We start from the raw sequence: 22,618 nt of genomic DNA on the forward strand, positions 1-22,618 counted from the left end.
ACTCGCTGCCCTGCTCTCGCCCTGAATCTCTCCTGCTGCCCCAACTCTCTTGCCCTTCCCCGCAGTGCAAGCCCGTGGTTTTAACCCATGGGCATAAAGCGAGTTAAAACCACAGGCTCGCCAAAAAGTTAAAACCAGACAAAAAAAAAGAATATTTAGCTCTGCCGGGCTCGGAGGGCCAGCGCATGCGCAGACCATCTACAGATGGTCTGTGCATGTGTTGGGATCGCTATAGAGCGATCTGGGCAGTGGGTTGGCATGATTCCGATTGCCCACATTTGCATGCGGGCGATTCGTGAATCAGCCCACCGGACACGGATTGAATCGGATCCCTCATGGATTGGATCCAATCCGTGCCCTTAGTGAACCTAGCCCTTAGTCCAATAAAAAGATTGCCTTATTTCCATTTCCTGCTTATAAACTTTTATCGATACAGCTACAATGCTACTTTATTCTAAAGCAACAAAAAAGATAGTTATCAACCAAAGAGAGCTTTGCGTTCTGAGAATCAGATGAATCTCGAAGTACTGTCTTTGAATCTGGTGAGATCAGTAAGAATTTGTCAGTCTATGATGTCAGTTCAAGGAGTTGTGTTATGGAATCCGTTGCCTGTTGAAATTAAGCAGTCTTCTAATGTGATGCAGTTTAGAAAAGGAGTGAAAACTATACTGTTTGAGAGAGTATATTTATTTATTTAAAACATTTTTAATCCACCTTTATCCAAGGTGGCTTACAAATTTCCATACATAATAAAATAGCAAAAAAAGCATACATCAAATAGAGGAATATTCTATCTGCTTAGCCACAGCATGACTACATTCAAACTATCCTTGAGTACCATCATATAAGTAAGTTAGTTCATGTATTGCAGGCAGCTTCTTTTAACTTACTGAATTTCTGCCACAAGAGTTGAGTTTAACAGTAGGTGAATGTAAATTTTATACGGTTTTTTAAAAAATTGTTTGTTTTTGTTATCATTGTATTATCTAATCTAATCTAATCTAAACCTTAAGTTTATATACCGCATAATCTCCATGAGAATGGAGCTCGACACGGTTTACAAGAACTTAAAATAGTGGGTAGAGAAGAAGAAAAAGGATTACATGAACTTATGTATAGAAGGGGGGAGAGAAAGGGGGGAAGGATAGAGCTACAATTTGCTGAAAAGCCAGGTTTTCAGTTGTTTGCGGAATAACTGAAGGGAGCTCAGGTTCCGCAGTGGGGTGGTGAGGTCGTTCCAAAGACCTGTGATTTTGAAGAGAAGGGATTTTCCCAGTTTGCCTGAATAGTGGATGCCGCGTGGAGAGGGGAAGGCTAGTTTAAGCCTTTGGGCAGTTCTGGAGGAGTCGGGACTGGAGGAGTTGAAAGACAGTGGGATAAGAGGAGGCAGGATTCCGTGAATGATCTTGAAAGCCAGGCAGGAACATTTGAAATGGATTCTGGAGATTATTGGGAGCCAATGAAGTTTGGCAAGGAGTGGGGAGGCATGGTCAGACTTGCGTTTTGAGAAGATCAGTTTGGCTGCAGTATTCTGGATTAGCTGGAGTCTTAGAATACTTTTTTTTTGATAGATTTAAGTAGATGGCGTTGCAGTAATCTAGTTTGGAGAGGATGATAGATTGGACAAGGATGGCAAAGTGTTGTTGGCTGAAGTAGGATCTAGCTTTCCTCAGCATTATGTATATTTTTATGTAACCCGCTCAGAACTGTGGATGTAGCGAAATATACATTTTAAAAATAAATAAAAATAACAATGAATTTTGACTTTAATTGGCACCAATTAAGATTTGCACTCACATCTGACAGTGCTCAATTCTATAACATAGGGCACCCAAATTACCATAGTAACCCAAAAGTGGGTTTTGACCAAGGGAGGGATACATGCATGACATAGGCATTCCAAAAAGTTTCATGCAGTATTATAGAATTACAGAGATGCACCCTCAATTTGCGCACCAGGTTTCAGTTGGTGTAAGTCCTGGGCATAGGAATTGGCACTATACACAAATCTATTTAAAAGAAAAAGCTCATCCAGGAGTGCCGTTTATAGAATAGTGCTGAGCATTGAGTTTTTTCCCCATGCCTAATTTTCGGCATCGTTTACTAAATCTGGCATCGTGTGTAGGATGAAGTTCCTCTTCTCTCAACTGCAGTACACTTGAAGCCACCATTGTGGTGCCCTGATTCTTTATTTTTTTGGTAAATAGGGCAATGACTTCAGCTGACCTAAACCAGGATGGGTATGATGATCTGGTAATTGGAGCGCCAGGGTACAGTACAATGGGCAATGTCCAAGTGGGAAGAGTTTATATCATCTACAGTAATGAATCTGGCTTACCTCCAGTCAACATGGACCTGGATGAAGAAGCAGATGGGCTGCTTCAAGGGTCTGAGGTAACAAAGCAAACACTTTGTATACTTTTAAAATATTGTTGAAGCATTTTGTTATGTTTCTCGGAGATCATTTCTACATATACTTCTTACGTCTGATCTGAAAATAATAATGTACCCCGTGCTTTTGATACTGTAATCTTTTAGGACTGGAGTTGAACTCATTAATCAGAACATGTACCTTTTTTTTTTTATTTTTTTAAACTCTATAATTTAGAAAATAGATAATATCCCAGTGGTTTTCAGGATATAATACTGAAATAAGTACTCCTAACTAGAAATAATGTAATGCAGCTGGAAAGGCATTTACACGTGGCGCAGATAAGTTATTATTTTTATTTTCTTCTCAGTCCATGAGCAGTTACTTCTGACCTTCAATTCAGTCTTCAGGTTTTCAGAACCATTATTAGTCCATCATCTAAGACAGTGGTCTCAAACTTGTGGCCCAGGGGCCACATGCGGCCCGCCAGGTATTATTTTGAGGCCCTTGGTATGTTTATCATAATCACAAAAGTAAAATAAAACAGTTTCTTGATCATATGTCTCTTTAGCTATAAATGACAAAAGGAAAGATTTATAAACTATAGAGAGTTTTACCCCATGCAAAATTGACATTTCTTTAATAAGACATTAACTATGTTTTCTGAGGCCCTCCAAGTACCGTCAAATCCAAAATTTGGCCCTGCAAAGGGTTTGAGTTTGAGGCCACTGATCTAAGACATACCCCACTGTTCTAAAGAGCAACCAAATATTGATATAAATGCAAACCCCCATAAGTTATAAAGTCTTTGTGTGATGGGATCTGAGGCTTTGGTTTTCCTTGCACAGTTAGTTAGATGCTAGGATAAAGAGTGCTAAATGCAAATTGTGAGGGGGTGAGTGGTATAGTGGTAGGTGCCCCTGTGTACATTCCTTCACTGAGTTTGCAGTTTAGCCACCTTATGACATCTAGTAACCCTACAGCAGTGGTCTTCATTGCAAGGCCCACAGAGACCTTCTGGGCAGCTCGTGCACCTAGCTGGAGTCCCCCCCAGCAAGATCTGGTACTTACTAACAGTCCTCGTTCCCAATGGCATTGCTCTAACTCTTCGAGCCGCCAGCAGCATGAGTGAAGTAAACATGCTGTCTTTGCCAAACCCTGAAGCTTTTCCTCTGCTACTGTATCCTGTCCCTGCAGAGGCAGCCTGAAGAGTTACATCAGCGCTGCTGGGAAGAATTGTGAGCAAGCACCAGATTCCGCGGTGGGAGCGTGGGGGGGAATAGCATGGGGAGGATAAGAGAGATGCTGGACTGTGGGGATGGGGAGGAAATGAAAGATGCTAGACCTCTAGGAGAAGAAAAGGAAGGGGCAGATAGATATACCAGACCACAGGGGGGGGGGGGAAGAGAGAAGGAGAGAGGTGTCAGATCACTAGATGGTGAAGGGGGGAGGAAGAAGAGACAAGGATTAAGGGATCACTTACAGGTCATGGACCTGATGGGCTGCCGCAGGAGCGGACTGCCGGGCGAGATGGACCTCTGGTCTGACCCGGTGGATGCAATTCTTATGTTCTTATATCAGACCAAGGCTGGGGGAGGGATGCCAAACCACAAAGGTGCAAGAGGGAATGGAAGAAGGAGAGATATATGTCAGATTGTGGGAAGAAGAGGATAAAGATCCCAGACCATAGGAGGGGGAAAGGGGGAAGACAGATGTCAGCCCATAGGAGAGGGAAGAGATGGTGCACAGGGATGGGAGGGGTGGGGAAGGGAAGAGAGATGGAATAAATGCTGTTTATGGATAGATAGGAATGGGGAGAAGAAAGAGAAAGGCGAGGGCACACATGGATGGTGGAAAAGGGCAGAGAGAGAGAGGAGATAGTGTGCATGGATAGATGGAAAGGGAAGACATGGAAAAGTAGATAGATTGAAAGAGGAAGTAGAAAAATGGAAAAAAGTTGAATACTAAAAGTTAATGCCAAAGATGGATATAGTTTTACTAAGTAGAAAGGAAACTGACTTTATAAGGCAAAAGCAAAAGACTCAAGAGAAGTGACCTAAATCCAAGAAATCACTCAGAGAGCTGAAACTCTGAAGAGGGGGAGGTAACCCCCTCTTGGGGCCTTCTAAAGTCAGTTTCCTTTCTACTTAGTAAAACGACTTTACTGGCTTCCAATATAGGATGAAAAGGAATTGGCTAACTCACCTAATCCTTGGGGAGAAGAAGTCTAAAGAGATGGGGCAGATCTACAGATTAATAAATAAATAAATAATGGACATCAGTATGAGCCCTTCGTACATAAACGAACATGGACCTCTGGCTCAGGCGATATCTCAAGAGGTGACCAGCACCAGACCACAGTCTAATTGAGAATTGCCTCATACATCATGTAGTCCATATGTGTCTAAAAATGTAAACTGTATTATACAACCTCCCAAAACTGGATAGACCTTTTTTCACCAAGGAAAAGGGGGTTTATAATGGGCAACACATACATACTGTCCCTAAATACACACCTTGTGAGAAAAACAACAATGAATGTAATAAATATAATAAACACTATAAATATATGTATAAAAGAATATGTGTGGTGTACCAGAGTCTATGTGTAAAGTGCGAATGAAAAAAATAAATGCATAAATACTTAATAAATAATTAATAAATAAATAATCATGCAAAATACAAGGTGCTTCATAAAATACAAAGTGTGTAACTAAAATACAACCTAAAGTGCAAATGCAGCCTATAGCACCATGATGAAAGATATTTGGTCAATAAATATCATGAAGATATGTATAGAAATATATATAAAGTGCAAAGCATATAACAGAAAAAGAACATAAGGTGCAAATGCCTATAGCACCGTAATGAAAAATACCTGGTCAATGAATGTCACAAAAATATATATAAAGTGCAGAAAATATAGCAAGAATAAAATATAAAGTGCAAATGCAGTCTATAGTACCAGAAAAACACTTGTACATATAAAGAAGAATATAAATATAAATATAAAGTGCCAATGCAAATCCTACCATTTAGAATGTAAGTGCAATTTGTCACTAACTATAGGTTATAAGCACCATAAACATACCCTCACACGCACCAAGCAAAAGATAGGAAATAATAAATACTTGACTAGCAAATGCTAGACATTCACACGTGTACCACACAAATACACAAGTACACTAACTCATACACCGGCTTAAATAAAGCCCAATCAAACAATAGTAACTCTGTTTAAGAAATCACTCATGAATATCACCACTCGACAGAGCTCCGTTTCGCCACTTCGTCAGGAGCGGAGACGGGTTGAGATAGATATATGTATATAAGGTAAATAAAGAGCCCAACAAAAACTGTTAGGATTGTCAGTGGAAAAAATCCTGCGGTTCCCAGGCGTATAGCAATCAAAAACGCAGGGACCGAAAAATGAAACATGGCGGCTTCAGACTTTAAAGACGCCCTGAAGATCCTGCATGAACAACGCCCCAAAACGTATCAACGTAAAGACGTGATGACGTCGAGACGTAGAGGGAACGAACAATAGAAATATATATGAAATGAAACGAATCAAATGGTGTATAAATAGACTGACTACTAATTAGAGAGATATATTACTCAGTAATCTGTGACACTAATAACTATATATTCTTATAATCACACTATTGTATGGGTTTCTTGGTCTGAGCACTTCACAAACAATTTATAAAATAATTAACAATAATTTAAATAAAAGTATAGTTAATAAAGAATAATTCTATTTGAACATAGCTGTGATTATAAGAATGTATAAATAGACTGAACATTTCAAGAAAAAAAAAAAAATATGAAAAAAATGACTGAAAAATACAATGCAATGAAATAATGAATGATAAAATAAATGATAAAAAATATATCGAATAACAAATGAAAACGATCATGTATCCGCAGGCCACCATTATATTTATTACATTCATTGTTGTTTTTCTCACAAGGTGTGTATTTAGGGACAGTATGTATGTGTTGCCCATTATAAACCCCCTTTTCCTTGGTGAGAAAAGGTCTATCCAGTTTTGGGAGGTTGTATAATACAGTTTACATTTTTAGACACATATGGACTACATGATGTATGAGGCAATTCTCAATTAGACTGTGGTCTGGTGCTGGTCACCTCTTGAGATATCGCCTGAGCCAGAGGTCCATGTTCGTTTATGTACGAAGGGCTCATACTGATGTCCATTATTTATTTATTAATCTGTAGATCTGCCCCATCTCTTTAGACTTCTTCTCCCCAAGGATTAGGTGAGTTAGCCAATTCCTTTTCATCTTGATTATCTTTTGGATTTTATTGGCTACGATCCAATTAGGGTTTTTTACTAGTGCTGTTTCCAATATAGGAAACATTATCCCTGTTCTGTATTAGTAACAAAGATGGATGTAGGGCAGAAAGTGAAGGAGAGAAAGAAGAATTGTGAGCAAGCACCGGATTCTGCAGTGGGGTGGGAGGGGGGGAGGAATAGCATGGGGAGGGTAAGAGAGATACTGGACCACGGGGATGGGGAGGAAATGAAAGATGCCAGACCTCTAGGGGAAGAAAAGGAAGGGGCAGATAGAGATATCAGACCACAGGGGAGAGGGGAAGAGAAGGAGAGGTGTCAGACCACTGGATGGTGAAGGGGGGAGGAAGAAGAGACAGATATCAGACCAGGGAAAGGAAGGAGGAGGGAGGGATGTCAGACCAAGGCTGGGTGAGGGGAAGGGAAAGACAGAGATGCCAGACCACAAAGGGGCAAGAGGGAAAGGAAGAAGGGGAGAGAGATGTCAGATTGTGGGAAGGAGAGGATAAAGATCCCAGACCATAGGAGGGGGAAAGGGGGAAGACAGATGTCAAATCATAGGAGAGGGAAAGAGAGGGAAGAAATGGTACACAGGGATGGAGGGGAAGGGGGGAGAGAGGGAAGAGATGGTGCACAGGGATGGGAGGGGTGGGGAAGGGAAGAGAGATGGGAGACATGCTGTTTATGGATAGATAGGAATGGGGAGAAGAAAGAGGGAGGAGAGGGCACACATGGATGGTAGAGAAAGGTAGAAAAAGAGAGAGAGGAGATAGCGTGCATGGATAGATGGAAAGGGAAGACATAGAAAAGTAGATAGATTGAAAGAGGAAGTAGAAAAATGGAAAAAAGTTGAATGCTAAAAGTTAATGCCAAAGATGGATGTAGAACAAAACACAAAAGACCCCCTCTCATCAGGTCCAGGTAGATAGTCATACTTTTATTTATGTACATACAAGGAGAATGGTCAGCCCTGTTTCCTTCCAGGATTGGTACTTCCAATACAGTCCCAATTCCAGTAAATATAGTAAATGACGGCAGATAAAGATCTGAACAGTACATCCAGTCTGTCCATTAGTTATACTCATTAAAAATACATGATTAAATCAACTTGTCTATTCGTTGATATTTCTGAGTCATAGACTGTAAAGTCTACCTGGTATTGTCCTAGGTTCCAAATGCTGAAGTTGCCATCCAAGCTCACTCTAGCCTATCCAACCATCCTGTTTGCAGGATATCTACCATAAAGTCTGGCCAGTAACATCCTTATGTTCCAAATTAATGGAGTTCCCATTGATGCCCTCCCAAGCCCATCCTACACCAAATCACCACATATGGGATACAGACCCTGCAAGTCTGTCCAGTACCGGCCTTAGCTCTTAAATTGACATCCTTCGTTTTCTAATTAGAGATTTTCTATGTTTATCCCACACTTTTTTGAATTCCATCACTGTTTTCCTCTCTACCACTTCCCTCAGGAGGGCATTCAAGGCATCTACCACCCTCTCCATGAAAAAGAATTTCCTAACATTGCTCCTGAGTCTTCCTCCCTGCAACCTCAAATTATGCCCTCTAGTTTTACCATTTTCTCTTCTCTGGAAAAGATTTGGTTCTATATTAATACCTTTCAGTAGTCTGCCCCTGGCAGACTACTGGAATTTAGACTCTTCAATATACACCAATTTCCTTTATTATAACCACAGTTCCAATAGCCAGGGGATAATATCTTGGCAGTCTTCAATTACCTCACTTGTGATCAAACAACCCCAGAATCCCTTGGAAGCATAGACTTAAGACTATCGCACAAGAATGCAAGGATCTGAGCCAGTGCCACTCCTCCTCCCTGGAACTCTTTTCAGGTACTACAGCCAAGACAGAACTCTGTGGGAGGATCTTTGCTCAAGCTCTTCCTGTAGACTTCTTCCCTCAGGGTTTGCTCCTGGTCATTTAACCACCTCTCGGCTTGAGCCCTGCCCTTCTGACTGAGTCTCTGATGTGGCAGGTTACCTCTACCTGCTGTAATATGGCTATACTGCAGTCTGAGTGAGGGAGTGGTCTCAGGGACGCCTATTGCTATACCACTCATTCCTTCATAATGTTCTTTTGCCATGACACTTTCCTCTGTAACTTATCCTCCTTGGTTTCTGATTAATGTACTCGATTTTATGCACATACAAATATATATTATAAAGCATGCATGTTCAGGCTAACTTCCCTCCCTCTCCCCCCTGCCTTGGTTGTCTTATAAAATCTGCAGTATTATGCAGAATATTTCAACTCTCAGTTTAATCATTGATTCAGAGTGCATGGATCAATTTCAAATACCCCAGAGTATGTCCATCAGAAATCAGGGAGAAGTCATTTTATAGATAAGTTGTAATGATTGTAATGACATTTGTTTGTTGAAAGTGATATTGAAATAGCATTTATTTGAAATCAATCCATGGACTTTGGACCGATGATTAAACTTTGATATTATATAAAGACAACACTGGGAGTGGGGGTGGGAAGAAGTCCACATTTATGTGCATATTTTATAAAGTATGCTTGCATATGCATAAAATAAGTCAAGGGGTATGTGTATACTAAATAGTTTTTCTGAAATGTGTGAGGGTACTTTCCATGGGGTAATTTTCGAAGAGTCTTGTCTCACCAATTTGCTATATTTTTTGAAGGCATGAATAAACTGGTAGTTGATGTAGTGTATCTAGAATTTTAGAAAGCTTCTGACAAAGTCCCTCATGAGAAACTCCTGAGAAGATAAAAAAAACCTGTGGGATAGGGGATAACGTTCTGCTGTGGATTGGGAACTGGTTAAAAGATAGAAAATCAGAGAGTAAGATTCTGTCAGTGAAGGGAGGCAAATGGTGGAGAGTAAGATTCTTTCAGTGAAGGGAGGCAAATGGTGGAGTGTCGCAAGGATCTGTACTGGGACCAGCTTTTCAACATATTTATAAATGATCTGGAAATATGAATGATGAATGAGATGAGTAGAGAAGTAGCCTAATGGTTACTGCAGTGGGCTGAGAATTAGGCGAACAGGATTTCAAATTCCCTCTGTGGCTCCTTTGTGGTCTAGGCAAATCACAATTCTCTATTACCCTCAGATACAAAACTTAGATTGTGAGTCCAATAGGGGTAAAGAAACAGAGAAAATGAAGGCAGGTAAAAACTATATGGCCTATCTAGTCTTCCTATCCATGCTATCTACTATCCCAGTGTATCACAAACTGTGTGCAATGGCACACTAGTGTGCCTCCTGAGATTTCAGGTGTGCCACAAGACGCTGGGGAGGAAGAGAGGTGCTGGCTGACTGCCTACAGAAAGTGCCTCTCATGGCTCAAGGCCCATCTGTAGGGCCTTCGCGCATGTGCAGACGTTGATGTCATGGCATTACGCATGTGTGAGATGTCATCACATTTCCGGATGCCTCAAGCTTTGGCCACTACGTTTAGTGTGCCGCGGCTTGAGAAAGTTTGCAAGACCCTATACTATCATTTCATGTCCCTTAGAGATTCAATGTACTTATCTCAAGCTTTCTTGAATTCAAATAAATTTTTTGTCTCCACCACCTCCACTACGAGACATTGATCAGAAAGTAAGGCTACGACAGCTCAGACTTGTCAGCAAATTTTGGCCGCAAATGTGGCACAACGAGGTTAGGGAATCACTTGGCAATGATTGTACTACATTTGCATGGCAGTATCGGAGACTGCTAGAAAACTCAGAAAAGACCACAGTAAGCTGTTCTGATAATCTGCCGCTAAAATACATGCACGCTAAACCGGCTGAAGCCGGTTTTGTGACTGTGTTAAAGGCAACCTTAAGTTTTGAGAATCTGGCCCTATGTTATTTCTACAAGAAAAATACTCATCACTGTAATCATTTAAAGCACTTTTGAACATGGAACAGAGACAGCATCCAGCTTAACTGAAGGTTTCAATATTCTTTCATCTTCTTTGTTTTGGTTGTTTTTTTTTTTTGTAAATTATCTTTATTAACAACTGCAAAAGAACTTTTGTTTTTTAATACTTTTTGAAGTGCACTGTAACTGGATTTTTCCTTTGACACTACTCTGCACTGTAAACCATTGCTAGTCCAGTATACATAGTGCCAAACAATATCTACGTATTCTAAGTTTACCATCCTGGGACCAATCGTTTCTGAAATTAATTTTATTCTACTATATATATCTGTAGATATATTGGCACATGGTTAATCTATCAAGTGCAGCTATCCTGTCTAAAACCCAGTTCCTGACATAATACATATCCACTCTGGTATGTTCACTGACTGACATAAAAACAAAGGGGGGGGGGGTGGAGTGTCAGGAGCATACCAGGCACCCAATTTGGGGTGAGCCTGGACCCAAGTTGGGTAGGCAGATCTCTCCTTCTCCCACCCAGGTGATCTACCACACACCCAATGTCTAAAGTCTGCCGCTGCCACATACTTTTAGAGAGCCAAGAGTAGTGTGACTGATTCACACTGCTCGCATCGGCCCCACAGCCTTCTTTCTGACGTACTCCACCTATGCGGAAACAGAAAGTTGCATCAGAAGGAAGACTTGCTGCCTGTAAAGAATGTCTCTTTAAAGGTACGTGGCAGGAAAGATTCCAAGAGTTTTTAGTTAGTGGGGCTTGGGGATCCCCACCAGTTATGTCATAGATGTGCTGCTACTGGGTGGACATGAGGCCAAATCAGTGGGTCTGGGCGGTGTGTGGGTGTGTGTGGACTGTTCCTTTCAGAAGTTCATTCACTAAATAGGAACAGTCATTATACAGGCCACACCTCTGGGTGGGACTATAAGTGTCACATTATCCTTTTTCAGATTCTACCTCCCTGCTATAGACTAATATTTGTTTTCTCAGCCCTCTGGCCGATTTGGTTCTGCAGTGGCAGCCCTGGACTTCAATGCTGATGGAGTGATGGATATTGCTGTGGGTGCACCATCAGTGGGATCAGAACAGCTCTCTTACACGGTAGGATGGGCAAGCTTTTGTTCAGATTGGGATGTTTAAAGAAGGAAGGGGAAAGGTAGAAAGTACAGTTTTAGTCTACCAAAGACAATATTGACATCATCCAAAGAAAGGATTTTATAAATCACCCAAACTTTTTCTTGTTTTGCTTTTGACATTTATTAGCATCCTTCCTACACACCTAATTTGTTAGATTTTTAAAGATTAATTTTATTTCTGAATGAAGTTAAAATAATTACATAAAAGTTATCTAATTTTAGACTGCCAACCCTCTTTAGAAAGGCCAGGTTTGATCAGTTCCATATATTTGCAAATTGTTATTTGAATAGGGTTCTGCAAAGTGAGACTGAACACCAAGACATGGCACCTAAATACTGAGGTACCTTACAGGGCACTGCTGTGAACTTCACAAAAAGGGTGCCATGTCTTCATCTCACTACAGCTCTCTTATAGGTCATGGTGAGCCCCCTAAACCACCTCCAGGATCCCCTAGACCCACTTATCTACCTCCCCAATAGCCCTTAAGGCTGCAGGAGTCACTTATATGCTAGTAAAAAAGGGTTTTATGGGTGTATAGGGGAGTGCACATGTTTCAATGTCAATGCAGTGGCATTTGTCCAGGTTTTGGAAAGCCCTGACGAGCTCCGGTCGCCTTTGGAGGGCCTCTGAGCATGTGCAGATGATGTCATTCACATCCACAAATGCTCCAGGCCCTCCAGATGCAGCTGGAGCTCATCCGGAAAAAGAAAGCAGGCTTTGCGGGGTGAGGGCAGAATGGGGCAGGGCTGGGGTGGAACAGGGCAAGCTAGAGGTGGAACAGGATGGGGCTGGAGATGGAATGGGGCAGGGTCATGTATCTGGGGTTTCCCAGAGAAAAATATGGTAACCTCCCACATCCAACAGGGCTTGTTCTAGGCGTTTTTGACTTGGACGAAAAGTTGGACGAAAATGTGGTATAAAGATGGATGATTTAGCGACTTGGATGATCAGATCGGCAGGACGTATACTTAGACGATTTTCAAAACGAAAAAAAATTTGGAGGTATTTTTTGAAAATGTGTCTTAGGCTGTTTTTTTTTTTTACTTTGGACGACTTGCGACTTAGACAAAAACAAATTTAGACGTTCCTTTCGATTATGCCCCTCCACATTTCTAACACACTGTTTATGATGGTATATTTCAGTGGAATTTGTTCATTGTATTGATGTTGATGTTATACCACATTTCTCTGTGTATTTGAGAATCATGCATTGGTGTTCTCAAACCAGTCCTCGGGACACCTTGCCAGTCAGATTTTCAGGATGCTCAATGAATATGCATGAGAGAGATTTTCTTACAAGAGAGTAGTACATGCAAATTTACCTCATGCATATTCATTGTGGATATCTTAAAAACTTGACTGGCTGGGTGTGTCCTGAGGAATGGCTTGAGAAACCCCGAGTTAAATAGTACCCATTTCTCTGCTGTTTTGCTCCTTGTAACACAGTAGAAGTTCCTGTGGATGCTTTGCAGACTGCTGTAGAAGTCTAAATAGAATTTCTTCTCGTGAAGAAGCTTGATTTACAGTTTAAATTGAAGGATGATTAGTATCATAAGTTGCTCTGATTTGCTTCTGCTGTGTTGTGTCATACAAGTTGTTTTGAATGTTTAGGGCGCTGTGTATGTATACTTTGGAGCTCGGTACAAAGGTGTGTCAATGAAGCCAAATGTCACCATAACATGTGGGGTAAGTGTTAAAAGCACAATTACACCAGCCAAAGAGAGAACATTTTTTTTATTTTAGTATTTACAGCATATACTACTTATAGCCTGAGTGGTTTACATTCAGGTACTCAAGTATTTTTCTCTATCTGTCCTGGTGGGCTCACACTCGAATGGATCTGGGACAGTGGGGGATTAAGTGACTTGCCCAGGGTCACAGGGAGCAGCGTGGGATATGAACCCACAACCACAGGGTGCTGAGGCTGTGGCTCTATCCACTGCGCCCCATTTAATATTGGTGTTAAAAGACAGCATGCCAGCTCACAAATACTTGTACTCCCTCTCGGTTATATTAAAATGCCATTTTGGTTAATTACAAAGAAAACATTTTTTCCTCATTTTCAAGATGTTACTTGAGGGATGCTGGATACTGAAGACAGGGCAGTTTAAGAGGTGAACAGGGCACTGGCTTGAGGTACCCAAATTTAGGGGCATTAGAAGTCTAACTCATTTGATTACCTCTTCAAAGCACAGGAACATGATCTTCCTTCCTCCAGCTATGCTGCTCTTCTTCCTGGGGGTGGGCCAGGCTGCTGGAATCAACATTTAAAAAGGAGATTACAGCAGTTTAAACTAGAAACTGGGGAAAGGCTGACAGTCGCTCAAAAGAGCATGGTTTGAGACAAGGAATCTTTAAAAGATATCATCATAAAAGGGGAGACAGTATCTCAATAGTGAGGTTGCAATACAGGCCACAATAGACCAGGTTTCCTGAAATACAGAGCAGTCTGATTTTAAGGATTGCAAATTATCCATGCTAACTGCTGAGCAAATTGTAAATAGATATGACAAACATTGTTTGAAATGTCTGTATGCAAATGCCAGAAGTCTAGGAAACAAAATGGCAGAATTAGAATATATTGCACTAAATGAAAGGATAGATATAATAGGCATCTCTGAGACCTGGTGGAAGGAAGATAACCAATGGGACACTGTTATACCAGGGTACAAGCTATATCGTAGTGATAGGGTGGATTGAATCAGTGGAGGTGTAGTGTTATATGTTAAGGAGGGGCTTGAATCAACACACCTTAGAATCCCTATGGTTAGAAATTCTGTGTGTATTGGGGGAAAGGATAGTGATAGAAGTGTACTACCATCTGCCTGACCAGAATGAACGGACAGATGCTGAAATGTTATCAGAAACTAGGGAGGCCAACAAACTGGTAACACAATAATTATGGGTGATTTCAGCTACTATCCTCTTAAACAGAGACCTCTTAAAAATGTTCAATCAAAACCATTCAAGAGTAAATACACACTCATCTTAATCCTAGTGTTAATCTTTGAGCTTTCTCCACCCTACCACCAACACCATACAAAAATATAAACACTACAAAAATAATAAGTGGAGAAAAAGACCTCAGTTATACTTCATAGGTCTATAGAAACTCCACTCCTTTAATAAATATTATAAGTATGACTCACGTTAAGGAGAAGACTCAGAAATTACCACTACCAACAGTACAATGTTGAATGACAGGGATGTAGCTGGGACTGGTAAGGGGAAGGTAAATGAGGCTGGTGAGAGTGAAAATTGGGTCTAGAAAGTTGGTGGTAGAAATCTGGAACACTCTTCCAGAGACTGTTATAGGGGAAAGCACCCTACCAGGGATTCAAGAAAAGGTTAGATAAGTTCCTGCTGGACCAGAACATACGCAGGTAAGGCTAGACTCTAGTAGGGCACTGGTCTTTGACCTAAGGGCCACCGCGTGAGTGGGCTGTTGGGCACAATGGACCACTGGTCTGACCCAGCAGCGGCAAATCTTATGTTCTTAAGGGAGATAGGAGGCTGGAGAAAGAATGAGAGAGAAGGGGAATATGAAGATTAGGGAAGTAAGAGTAGGAAATAGAAAGCTGGAATTGGTAAAAGGTGAAGGAAGAAAGGGAAACTGAAGCCTGAAGGTGGAAAACCAGAGAATGAAATCTTAACTGTAGAGAGGTAAAAAGCCAGTGAAAGAATAGAGAAAAAAAGATGAAACTAAAGGATCAGCATCAGAGATAGATATAGGGGAGGAAAAGAAGAAGACAGTGAACAGGAAGAAATAGAAATGGAAATGAGAACAAGGAAAAGTAATTAAAAGAAAACCAACAAGAAGAGAGCCTAGGACCAACTCAATGGGAAAACTAAAATGAACAGGTAACTCAGGTACCTTCTGATGTGAGGCCATTCTCATGATATGAGTCCTGCCATCTGCATGGTTCATACAGGAAGATTGGTCCCAAGAAGGGACACGAAAGCACAGTTTAGCATAGGGTACCACAACTCCTGGAGCTGGCCCTGTCTGAAGTTCATTTTTACATTTCCTCAAAGAATTCTTACTTGTTTTTGATACTTTTCATTGGACCAGCCCAAAAGGATGTTGTCGTTCACACATCACTTTCACATACAGTTAAGTGTTCTGCTATGTACAGCACAATATAAAACAAACAATGCATGAACAGATCTCATAAATTAGAGATTAGAAATAATTCTGAATTTTATTTAAAGAAAAAAAAATACCATTAATCATCATATCATATCTGCATTTTGTGAATGTAGCAAAAAAAAAAAAAAATCTGTAAAGCATACAAAACATATAATAGGAATGGATATGAAAACAGTGTAACAAGAACATGAAAATTGTTGAATATCTTCATAAAGATTCTCATATGACAGATGCTATTCTGGAAAAATTGATTATGTGCCTCTACCCAACTAAAAACTATGGTAATGAAGATCTTGATAAAATTAGCAGTATGCTGAAAAGTTACAAAACCAGACGTAAAGGAACAAAATTATTATAAAAATCTGCAGATATAGCATTGCTAAATTGTCACCTCAGTGGCATAACTTAAGTGTCTGTTAATGATGGGCCACGACAGAAATGTTTTCTCTTTTGCAGGACACTTATTGTAACCTGGGCTGGTCATTGTTGGCTGCTGATATTAATGGCGACGGCATCAGCGATCTTGTGGTCAGCTCTCCCTACGCACCTGCTGGGGGGAAACAGAAGGGAATGGTGGCTGGTTTCTTTTCGACTGCTCGTAGAAATGGCAAAGGTAGTATCTGTATGATGATTTTATATTTTATGTATGTATACCTCATTATTAGGGGCTACAGGTCTGTTCTTCAGGAGAAGCAATAAGCACTGCCTTTTGTAATCAGGCTAAAAAATACTCATCATTCTGGGTTTTCCTTTTGTAGCACCTATATTATGGAATTCATTACCTTTGCCTCTTGATAAGAATAGCCTTACTGGGTCAGCCCAGTGGTCCATCTAGCCCAGTATCCCATCTTCATGGAGGCCAACCCAAGTCACAACAAAAAGGAATTGCGAGTGGGGAGTGGGATAGAACACATCAACCTTGGAACATACAAATTTTATTCATATAAACTCAGGTTAAAATACATATAAGTACATAGATAAAGTCCTATATCATGGGGAACCCATAAGTACATAGATGTGATGTTCCTAGTTGTAGAAGACCAGACACTGTCCGTGTTTTGGCCTCTAGATTGGAGGCCTGCTTCAGGGACGTAGTGGTTAGTCCACTAGATGGTGCCTTAATGTTTGGAATACCAACTTCAAAATGGTAGATAAACCTATGGGCAGACGTGAAGTGTACTCTTGTGGTGCACAGCGTCACGTCGGGTCTTCTACAATGGTGATGTTTTCTATTTCTTGTGTTTGTTTTGCTTCATTTGCTTTTATTGTGCCATGTGCTGAAATATCTCAGTATTCTCCTGTTGTGAACTGCCCAGAACTACTGGTTGGGCGGTATACAAGAAAATAAATTATTAATTATTATTATTATTATTATTGTGTTTTAAAAAAATACATTGTTCTGTAATTAGCTTGCTGGCTGATATTCAGAGTAAGTTAACAGGCTGGGAACAACCACCAACCAGTTAACTTGAATCTTGGCAGTTAACCGGTTAGCACCGCTGAAATTGCCCAGTTAGCGCTGAAAAAAAAGCTGGTGATGTTGGGATCGATCCGGGGACATGACCACTTAAGTCTCAATATTGGGAACTTAGGTGGCCAGGCTTAGCGAGCAAATAAGGCTCAGTAAAAAGCTTCTGAAAATCACTGTAACCGGACATGTGCTTGCTGGTGTTGAAAAACTCAGATATTCAATGCCAGTCGCAATCTTTAGCACCTTTTTAGAATTAGGCTCTTAGTACATATAGAGGTGAATTTTCAAAAAAAAAATCTGTATAAGTAAAAAACAAATAAAACCCCACCCAGCTCATAACATCCCCCCCAAAAAAACCCCCCAACCATCCATATAACAACCATAATAAAAAAGGGAAAACATAAGAGCATAAGAATAGCTTTACTGGGTCAGACCAATGGTCCATCAAGCCCAGTAGCCCGTTCTTATGGTGGTCAATCCAAGTACCTGGCTGCAAGTCTCGCGAGAACCTACGGCAGCCATTCGGAAAGCAGCGCGGGGCCGAGCAGGAGAGCATAAAGCTTGCTCATGACGGCCGTGCTGCTGATTTGTTTCGCTGCTGGCCTGGAAATGAGAAGTCCAAAAGAGCGAAGGCTGCCGCTGCAGGCAGGGAGGAAGCAAAACCAGCTGGAGCTTTTGGAAAAATTCAAAAAGGTATGGGGGGCTGGCCTGGAGCTGGCTGGCTGGTTGGCCTGGAGCTGGCTGACTGGCTGGCTGGCTGGTTGACCTTAAGCTGGCTGGTTGGCCAGGGGCTGGCTGGCTGGTTAACCTGGAGCTGACTGGTTGGCCTGGGGCTGGCTAGCTGGCCTGGGACTGGTTGGTTGGCCTGGGACTGGCTGGCTGGTTGACCTGAAGCTGGCTGGTTGGTTTGCCTGGGGCTTGCTGGCCTGGAGCTGGCTGGATGGTTTGGGGCTGGCAGGCCTGGGGCAAGCTGACTGGCCTGGGGCTGCCTACCATTAGAAGTGCCCACCACTAGATGTGCCCTGTACCCTTTCCTGGCCTACCACTAAACCATCAGAGGAGGGACAGGGTACACCATTTGGTTCAGAATTTTTTTTCTTGGTTTTTCCTCCTCTAGAGGTTGGTTCGTCTTATGGAGCAAAAAATACGGTATGTTATCACCCAAATTTTTAAAAGACCTCCTGTGTAAAACAGACTTTACACATGGAAAACCTTTTATAATATTATGCGTTATCTGCAAGTTGATTGAAGCCCGAATTCTATAAATGGCGCTATTGGTAGTGGACGCCTAAAAAATATACAATGATCTCATGTCATTCATATAATGGTGCTGTTTATAGAATGGTGGCTTTGTGAAAGGTAGGCACAGTAAATGTGGGTCAAGGTTTTCAAGGTTTACATTTCTGGCACCTACCTTATTGCTGTCCTACAAGTGTGTTCATTCTGCGGCCCCTCAATATCTCTCTTCTCCTTATGCACCTCCTAGAGAACGCCGTTTCTCAGATTAGCTGTTCTTACCTGTACCCTTCTCCTCCACTGCCAATTCCAGACTTTGTTCTTTTCATCTAGCTGCCCCCTATGCCTGGAATAAATTACCCGAGTTTGTCCATCAAGCCCCTTCCCTTCCCTTGTTTAAAAGCAGTCTGTAATGTATAGTGATACAGCTTTCAATCCTTAACCCTACTCCTCTGCCCTCCAACCCGGCCCGCTAATTAACCGTTCCCCTTAACTGTATCCATGACATCCTGTTTGTCTGTCTTGCCTGTTTAAACTGTAAGCTCTTTGGAGCAGGGACTGTTTTCTTATTCTTTGTGACTCTGTGCAGCGCTGCATGTATCTGGTAGAGCTATAGAAATAATTAATAGTAGTAGTAGTAGTGGTTTTACTAAAATCTAGACTCAACTACTAGGGATATACAGATGAATATTCTGTGATTGTATAACTGTACTAAAATCTAAACATGCCACATCTAGTGCTCTCCATCAATCCAACTCTCTGATCACTCAGTCAATGAAGTTAATTAGACTTGTCTGACAAGACCTGCCTCTAGTGAAACCATGTTTCCTCAGGTTCTGTAATCCATTGGATTCCAAAAACTTTATTATTCAATGTTTTAAAAGCATTTCCGTTAATTTACTTACCACAGAAATTAGATTTACCAGTCTGTGGGTTGTGCAGAAGTTGTGAGCCGTGCCCAAATTATCTGCATTTGACTCTTTCTTGCATGTAAATCCTGTCTGTGCAAAAGATGCATATCTGGTTAAAATGACTGAATCAGGGCAGTGGTGGCAATTAATGGTATTTCCCACAGCAGATTACCCATCCCCATTTAGGCATAACTTTTCTACCCCCTGATTATATACTGTCTATCACAGAGTGCTATATTTCAACAGAATTTATCTCAAGACTATCCCCACCTTTTAGGGCTAGTCTCGGTTAGGGTGCTGGTCTTTGACCTAAGGGCCACCGCATGAGCGGACTGCTGGGCAAGATGGACCACTGGTCTGACCCAGCAGCGGCAATTTTTATGTTCTTATGTTCTTACAAAAGCGCGGAAGAGGTTTTTAGCGCCAGCTGGCATGCTGAATGCTCTGCGCTGCTCTGAAAGTCACAGAGTTCTTAAGAGCGTCAGAGCAGCGCAGAACATTCAGGCCCCTATTCTGTAAACTGCGCCTAACTTTAGGCGTGCTTTAGGCGTCCTTGTGGGGCAACTGGCAATCAGTGTTACTTAGGCGCTACATAGGCATCGTATAGACGTCTCTAATGCACTAAGCGTGTTATAGCCACCACCACTATAGCCCAGGGCTGGGCTCAATAGCAATCCCAGTGGTTACAATAAACAGTGCACCAGCGTGTGACCCGGCATGGAGTCACCCTGCAGGACTGGAATTTCATCAGTAATCCAAAATTAAAGTTGAACAAAATAAAGTCCCAACAATTGTGGTGGATTATAGAAATAGTTCTTTTTACTCAATCCTTCATGCAGGTAAGTAATTCATTAAACTTTTGCAACATTAGTCAGGATTTCACACAGCATTAAAGAAATACTGCCAAAAAAAGGCCAGAAAATAAAACAGTCCAAAATAAAGTCTAAAACTTTCTTTCACTCCAAATAAAGTCCCAATGGCTCTTGAGACCACAGCTCTCCACAGAGCTAGCACTGCCTGCTCCAAAGCAGGTAATTCAGCAAAATCAAAAATGCAGTTCAGGATAATAGTTTCCCCAATTCTCAGTCCTTAAGGAAAATGAGGAAAGCCTCTGGCACCATTTATGACTGCCAGGAAAGGAGAGTGTACAGGTTTTGTCAAAATACTGCCACTGAAATGGCTTTCAAAATCCCACCCAGAGTGAAAACAAAACCTCTCCCCACTCACTCCTAGCTTTCCCAAACAAACATAAAAAAAAACCACAACAAACAAACAGTTCCCAAAAATTCAAACTCACTGTTTGTAGCTTAAGGCCAAGTCCACCTGCATAGGCTCAGGGTAATTAGCTTCACAACCTGCACAAGCTTCTTGACATTCCATAGGCTCTCCATTCAAGAGTGGCAAATCTTCATCTTGTCCAGCCTCTGTCAGCTCCATAGGCATAGGGTTGTTGCTCCTGTTTGGCCCAGGTGGATCTTTAGGGAGGCAAGGCTTGAACTTCCTCCCTAACCGGCCTGCTGGCTTACATACCCTAGGGGTGTGGCCTGATCTGAGTGAGTCAGCAGAAGTCCAGGGGTCTCTTGAGCTCCCCCCGGTGGTGACTCGAATCAAGCTCACCTACTTCCTCCTCAGATGAATCCAGCTCCCTCTGGTGGTCAATGGCATTATCTCCCAAAATATAACCCTGGGAGATCCTGGAATTTTCCTTCCGTGTTTTTATTTTAACATTTTTCCTTGGCTTAACTGGGACCTTGGCAGAGCCCGGGTCTGACTGGTCACAGTGTACACTACACTTAGACCAGCTTTTCCTTCGCCTACATTTTCCACGCTGTTTAGGCATGCTCTGGCGCCTAACTAGCGTCTATGTGGTGCCTATCCTTAACCACTCCCACGTTACGCCCATGTCTACAAACTTAGACACTATTCCCTAAATCTGCGTCTATCTTGCGTCTGTGTTCTATGGATAACTAATCGACACCTAAATCCCAATTAACGCTTGTTAACACCCTTAAATCGCTCATTATCTACTTAAATTGGATGCCTAAAGCATGCTTAAAGTTAGGCGCAGTTTACAGAATTGGAGCCTCAGTGCGCCAGCCAGCACTAAAAACCTCTTCCACACTTTTGTCAAAAAAAAAAAAAAAAAGGGGCGGGACATATTATAGAACTAGTGTTTCTACATTGCCACTGAAAGTTTCTTCCTACTTGATCATTTTATCAAAAATAAAAGCCTTCAATAACTGTTTTAATATATATTTTTTTCTTTGAAAAGACCAAGCCAGAAATTATAAACCCATAATTGACTCAATAGTGCAACTGATTTTGTCAGATCTCAAGGATTGTTAATACTTGTTAATTCCTTCTTTGTCACAACATACAATAGTAATACTTATGATTTTTACACACAGAGCTTACACCTAGATTGTGAGAGAATTTGTTCTACAGCAAACTGCCTGCTTTATTGCTTACACGGTGATTCTCAAAACTGTTCTGAGGGAGCCTCAGCCAGTCAGGTTTTCAGGATATCCACAACAAATATGCATGCGATAGATTTGCATACCAAGGAAGCAGTGTATGCAGATCGATCTCATGAATATTCATTGTGGATATCCTGAAAACCTGACAGGCTGAGGCTCCCCTAGGATATGTTTGGGAATCACTGGCTTACAAGGCTACTATTTTTTTTTTCTTATCCTCTGTATCCATCTTCTAAGAGGCAGGTTCACTCTTGCAGGACTTCTGTCAGTGAAGGAAGTAGACTGGTTGGTAAAAGGGAATCAGGATTTCAGCTGGTTTGGATATTCATTGCACAGCCACAGACTCAAGAACAGAACCCTGGTGATAATAGGGAGTCCCACCTGGAAGAAGCCTTGTATCAGGTATGTTCAGGAAAAACAAAGAGGAAAAGACACAATTGTTAAAAAAAAAAAAAAATACTGTACATTCATCATCTGAGCCTGCATCATCTGAGCCTGCCTACTGGATCTCATTGAAGTACATTATGACAATATTTTCTATAATGACAATTTTATGAGAAAAAAAATCTGATATCTGAGGCATCTGATTCAGAAATCAGATTAGGGCATTTTCAGCATCTGAAGTCTGATTTCCCTCCTGCATTTTTACAATGTTCTTCTTCATGTAAATG

The 22,618-nt window shown here is 41.4% G+C and overlaps 1 protein-coding gene across 4 annotated transcripts in view; it reads left to right on the plus strand.

The window, feature by feature from the left end:
• Window positions 1–22,618, plus strand: part of GPLD1 (glycosylphosphatidylinositol specific phospholipase D1) — a 111,740-nt gene that overhangs the window by 61,651 nt on the left and 27,471 nt on the right. For 3 of the 4 annotated variants that reach the window (XM_033934498.1, XM_033934500.1, XM_033934501.1), the window contains 5 exons: window positions 2,208–2,394; window positions 11,556–11,666; window positions 13,314–13,388; window positions 16,309–16,465; window positions 22,205–22,349. In XM_033934498.1, coding sequence (XP_033790389.1) covers window positions 2,208–2,394; window positions 11,556–11,666; window positions 13,314–13,388; window positions 16,309–16,465; window positions 22,205–22,349 — 675 coding nt within the window. The remainder of the gene's footprint in view (window positions 1–2,207; window positions 2,395–11,555; window positions 11,667–13,313; window positions 13,389–16,308; window positions 16,466–22,204; window positions 22,350–22,618) is intronic. The other variant, XM_033934499.1, reaches the window with a different exon arrangement.

Source organism: Geotrypetes seraphini, chromosome 2 (genome assembly GCF_902459505.1).
Source record: "Geotrypetes seraphini chromosome 2, aGeoSer1.1, whole genome shotgun sequence".
NCBI lineage: Eukaryota > Metazoa > Chordata > Amphibia > Gymnophiona > Dermophiidae > Geotrypetes > Geotrypetes seraphini.